General features: G+C 35.4%; 1 protein-coding gene across 1 annotated transcript in view; it reads left to right on the top strand.

Annotated features, from left to right (window-relative positions):
* The first annotated feature begins 3,780 nt into the window (after window positions 1-3,780).
* FPGS (folylpolyglutamate synthase) overlaps window positions 3,781-6,193 on the top strand; it is a 60,306-nt gene continuing 57,893 nt past the window's right edge. The window contains exon 1 of the mRNA XM_063431407.1: window positions 3,781-3,940. Coding sequence (XP_063287477.1) covers window positions 3,926-3,940 — 15 coding nt within the window. The 5' untranslated portion in view covers window positions 3,781-3,925. The remainder of the gene's footprint in view (window positions 3,941-6,193) is intronic.

Genomic DNA, 6,193 nt, shown 5'->3' with positions numbered 1-6,193 from the left:
TGAAAATTGCAATTTTGTCAGCTTTTGGATCGGAGCTGCAGTGGCGTGCGACTTCTCTCTTTGGTGGCTAGGCTCCGCCCTCCCAAAAAAACTTTTTTATTGTGAATGCATGGTAATAGAATATAGCACGAGTGACATTATCGTTTATGCTTTTAGGCTGTTATTCGGTCAGTTACATTCACTATTTTGTGGTTTTCTTAACATAAACAAAAAAGAACAAAACCAAATAAGAGTTACAAAACCAAATAGGTCATTATTAATAAGTAAGAGGTTGAGCCTTGGTCCCTATGTACTTTAAATAATTGTTTTACTACCACTGCAATGATCATCGAAGTGTAAGCTCACCTGCCAGCATCATGGCAAACCTCTTTCTGCGGAAAGGCAAAATCTGTAATGAGACTGAGAGGGGTATTTTTATGAACCCCTACAAACGAATTAACCCTTAACCCCTTAAGGACGCGGGACGGTTCAGGACCGTCATCGGCATTTTTGCGTTGCCGACCGACGACGGTCCTGAACCGTCCTAAATTTAAGAGGTACTTACCCGATCGCCGTCGTTCCCCCGGCGGCGATCGGCGTTGCTCCCGTTGTGGGGAGACTGCCTGCAGCCCAGACAGTCTCCCCATGGCGGATTAGGACCCCTGTGGCCATGTGATCGCCCAACAGGGCGACCACATGGTCACAATAGGTGTCCTAGACTCTGCCTGCAGGGGGACTGTCTGTGCTGACAGGCAGTCTCCCTGCCAGTGTAAAATCAAAAAAAAATTAAAGTTATAGTGAATAAAAAAAAAAATATTATTATATATGTGTATATATATGATATATAGACATATATTATACCTATATAATATATGTCTATATATCATATATATAATGTCATGCTAAGTGTATTTTTATATTAATATGTACATATATTAATATAAAAATACACTTATAATTAATTTACACACGTATATATATAATATATATAATAACTATATATATATTGTATATATATATTATTATAAAATACGAATAATAAATAATTTAAATTAAATTTAAAAAATTAAAAATAATAATAAAAATTAAAAAAAAAATATATATCTATACGAAATGTTATTCTAACTGTATTTTGATATTAATATATATATATTTATATCAAAATACACTTAGAATGAAATTGTATATATATCTATGTATATATAAATAAATAAAAAGTATACAAACTATTCATATGTCCATATACAAAATGACATAAATAATTATATAAATATACACGTAGACTTCAAATATATAAATATGCATATATATTTAAATTCTATGTGCATATTTATGTAATATTTTTACATAATTAAGTTATTTTATTGATTGCAATTTAAGGGACCTGCCTGCCAACCCAGGCCAAAAGTCTAGAGAATTTAATTTGCTAGCACTGTATTTTACCCTGTAACGTTCTACGACACCCTAAAACCTGTACATGGGGGGTACTGTTTTACTCGGGAGACTTTGCTGAACACAAATATTAGTGATTCAAAACAGTAAAACGTATCACAGCGATGATATTGTCAGTGAAAGTGACTTTTTTTGCATTTTTCACACATAAACAGCACGTTTACTGATGATATAATTGTTGTGATACATTTTCCAGTTTTGAAACACTAATATTTGTGTTCAGCAAAGTCTCCTGAGTATAACAGTACCCCCCATGTACAGGTTTTATAGCGTTTTTGAAAGTTACAGGGTCAAATATATGGGTCAAATATTTTTACATTGAAAATGACCAGGTTGGTTACGTTGCCTTTGAGAGCGTATGGTAGCCCAGGAATGAGAATTACCCCCATGATGGCATACCATTTGCGAAAGAAGACAACCCAAGGTATTGCAAATGGGGTATGACCAGTCTTTTTTAGTAACCACTTGGTCACAAACACTGGCCAAAATTAGCGTTCAATTTAGTTTTTTACTTTTTTCACACACAAACAAATATGAACGCTAACTTTGGCCAGTGTTTGCGACTAAGTGGCTACTAAAAAAGTCTGGACATACCCCATATTGAATACCCTGGGTTGTCTACTTTAAAAAAAATATGTACATGTGGGGTGTTATTCAGCGATTTATGACAGATAATAGTGTTACAATGTCACTATTGATAAATTTTAAAAATATATGTTTTGAAACCGCAATATCCTACTTGTACTTATAGCCCTATAACATGCAAAAAAATAGCAAAAAGCATGTAAACACTGGGTATTTTTAAACTCAGGACAAAATTTTGAATCTATTTAGCAGTTTTTTTCATTCGCTTTTGTAGATGAATAAAAGATTTTTCACATAAAAGTCAAAAAACATGTATTTTTTTTCAATTTTTCATCATATTTTTTCATTTTTTAAAAATTAAATTACATGAGATTATATAAATAATGGTATGTAAAGAAAGCCCCTTTTGTCCTGAAAAAAACAATATATAATTTGTATATGAACAGTAAATGAGAGAGCGGAAAATTACAGCTAAACACAAACACCACAAAAGTGTAAAAAGATGCCTGGTCGCAAATGTACAACATCGCAAAAAAAGTCCAGTCCTTAAGGGGTTAAACTAGGGTCAGAAATACTAATGTGTATAGTTTCAAAAACATATGTTAGGTGGACTACCCCCCTTAGCCCTTTTAAATAGGGTTAAAACTTACTTTCATTTCAGCACCCCGCAAGTCTGCCAGCGATGGCCTTGTCCACGCTCCTAATCTTGGCTGAGATTGTCATTGGGTGGCTAATACACACCACGGAAAAACACAACGTGGCACCAATCAGCATCTCCTTAGAGAGATGCATTGATTCAATGTATCTCTATGAGGAACGTTCAGCGTCTCCATGCTGAACGTCAGTGCTGCACATTGTGCAGCATTGACCCAGGAAGCACCTCTAGTTGCCGTCTGAGTGACTGCCACTAGAGGTGTTACTAGGCAGCTATGTAAACACTGCATTTTCTCTCTAAAGACAGTGTTTCCATTAAAAAGCCTCCAGGGACAGGCTGTAGACACCAGAACAACAACAATGGCCCATAAGTCCCTACCCATCCATATATCTTATGTATCCAGTGTATCTGAATCTGACACTGTGCTGAATGAGTAGAGACTTATGGGCCATTATGTACATTAAGATGTAGCTTTCCTGGTGACTATAGCGTCCCTTTAATAGGGAACACATAGTTCGAGTGGCAGCACTGTAACATAGCTCTGTAACACAAAAGTGTTTAGAGTGTCCTTTAAAATTAAAGGCAGGGTATATGTAGATTTGGATTTTTCTAGTTTTTAAGTATTTGAATAAATGAATGAATAATTAAACGATGTGGTGATTTTTGCATCTCAGAGTTTTACGGTGTCCCCTGGTTTTGTTGAAGGAGCAGGTGTTACTTTCTTAAAGTGCACTTTTTAATTTTATTTATTTTAGTTAACTAGGATTCGTTTCCAAAGTAATTATAAACCTGCCAATCCTGAAAAAAACTAAAAGGAATCTTGAAAAAAACAATTCTGTTCGTACAACTGGTTGTCCTAACAAAAGGACCAATCCTAGTCTCTGACTATGCCCTGCGGACGAACATACTTTGCAAGTGACTTCCAGTTTGCCTTACATACTACCGTCACCGAAATAGTTATCTAGAAAATCTAATTATACCGGCATGATGATTCCAATCTCAATTTTCTCCAGAAAAGCAGATTATCTCAACTCCACCTCTTGGCCTGAAAACACCCCTTATAACACAGAACTGGATTGGAGAGTCCCTGACACTTGTTGTCAGTTCTCGCAGTTAGTTGTACATCTTCTGACTTCTGTATGTGTTCCAGAAACAACAACCTTTGTTCCGTGTGTTTGAAAACATTACCTCAAGTTGTGTTTACGCAGAACATCCTGGCCGTGGTTCAAGAGGGCTGCACAACTCACAATCAACATGAATCTGCCAAAGGTAACGGGGACAGAGTTCCTGTCAGGAATACCGACCGCTGGTGATCATTTTACCAGACAGTTTTGGAGTTATTTACTAAATGGAATTTTAAATTCAAGGCAAAAACAGCCAAACCGGAAACATTCTCTAAGATAGTTCTGCTCTCAGTTTGGCTACTTTGGTCTTAAATTTAAAATCCACTTTGAAATCACTTTGAATTCTTACTTTAGTGAAAAACTTTAGTATTCTACTCTATTCTGTGCAGGGTGAGTGACCAGTCTCTGGCAGGTTCATACTGCATTGGAAGCTTACTCCCTCCTGCTCTTCACTGGTCTGGTGCTATTTGAACTTAGGAAGTTAAATATTTTCCTACTACTGTGTCATAGGTAAAATCACTGCTTCAAAAAAGGTCATTTAATAAAGAATATCCTTTAAGTCCTTAAGATCCTTTTCATTTCAGTTTAAATGTTAATTCCAAAAACTCTGAGGATCTGATTAGCTGGTGTTTCAGCGCTGTAAGGTGAGGTTTACTAAAGGGTTAATAATGTAGAAAGCCTTTTGGCCAGCTAAAACGTGAAGAATATACAGTGATATCATTCCTTTATCCAATTCATATGATACACTTACCTAGTACTTAGCTTCATGATTTGAACAAAATACATATTTTAAAATGATAATTTTTTGGGAGGTAATTTTTGTAATTGTATACGTTGTGACAGCATGACAAATAATAAAAGTGTGTAGACTAATGTAATATACAGATGTAACTAGTATTCCTAATGTATGACCTGTACTGTAAGGAATCCTGTACAGTGTTATGTAAACAGACAGTAGTGTTTTATACACACACACAATGTCACTAGTGCACCCATTGTGCCTCAGTCATCTGTGTAACATGTGCGAAGTACACCACGCTATATAAATAAAATATACATACACTGTATAACTGCAGCACTTACTGTACCTCTCACTACACTGGTATAATGTGTTAAGTGCTAAGTACACCCGTTAACACTAAATAAATAAAATATACATACACTGTATAACTGCAGCACTTACTGTACCTCTCACTACGGTGGTATAATGTGTAAAGTGCTAAGTACACCCGTTAACACTAAATAAATAAAATATACATACACTGTATAACTGCAGCACTTACTGTACCTCTCACTACGGTGGTATAACGTGTAAAGTGCTAAGTACACCCGTTAACACTAAATAAATAAAATATACATACACTGTATAACTGCAGCACTTACTGTACCTCTCATTACGGTGGTATAACGTGTAAAGTGCTAAGTACACCCGTTAACACTAAATAAATAAAATATACATACACTGTATAACTGCAGCACTTACTGTACCTCTCTCTACACTGGTATAACGTGTAAAGTGCTAAGTACACCCATTAACGCTATATAAATAAAATATACATACACTGTATAACTACAGCACTTACTGTACCTCTCACTATGGTGGTATAATGTGTAAAGTGCTAAGTACACCCGTTAACACTAAATAAATAAAATATACATACACTGTATAACTGCAGCACTTACTGTACCTCTCACTACGGTGGTATAACGTGTAAAGTGCTAAGTACACCCGTTAACGCTATATAAATAAAATATACATACACTGTATAACTGCAGCACTTACTGTACCTCTCATTACGGTGGTATAACGTGTAAAGTGCTAAGTACACCCGTTAACACTAAATAAATAAAATATACATACACTGTATAACTGCAGCACTTACTGTACCTCTCTCTACACTGGTATAACGTGTAAAGTGCTAAGTACACCCATTAACGCTATATAAATAAAATATACATACACTGTATAACTACAGCACTTACTGTACCTCTCACTATGGTGGTATAATGTGTAAAGTGCTAAGTACACCCGTTAACACTAAATAAATAAAATATACATACACTGTATAACTGCAGCACTTACTGTACCTCTCACTACGGTGGTATAACGTGTAAAGTGCTAAGTACACCCATTAACGCTAAATAAATAAAATATACATACACTGTATAACTGCAGCACTTACTGTACCTCTCTCTACACTGGTATAACGTGTAAAGTGCTAAGTACACCCGTTAACACTAAATAAATAAAATATACATACACTGTATAACTGCAGCACTTACTGTACCTCTCATTACGGTGGTATAACGTGTAAAGTGCTAAGTACACCCGTTAACACTAAATAAATAAAATATACATACACTGTATAACTGCAGCACTTACTGTACCTCTCTCTAC

Source organism: Pelobates fuscus, chromosome 9, assembly GCF_036172605.1.
Source record: "Pelobates fuscus isolate aPelFus1 chromosome 9, aPelFus1.pri, whole genome shotgun sequence".
NCBI lineage: Eukaryota > Metazoa > Chordata > Amphibia > Anura > Pelobatidae > Pelobates > Pelobates fuscus.
Note: the sequence above shows the minus strand (reverse complement) of the source record. Positions and strands in the feature narration are given on the sequence as shown.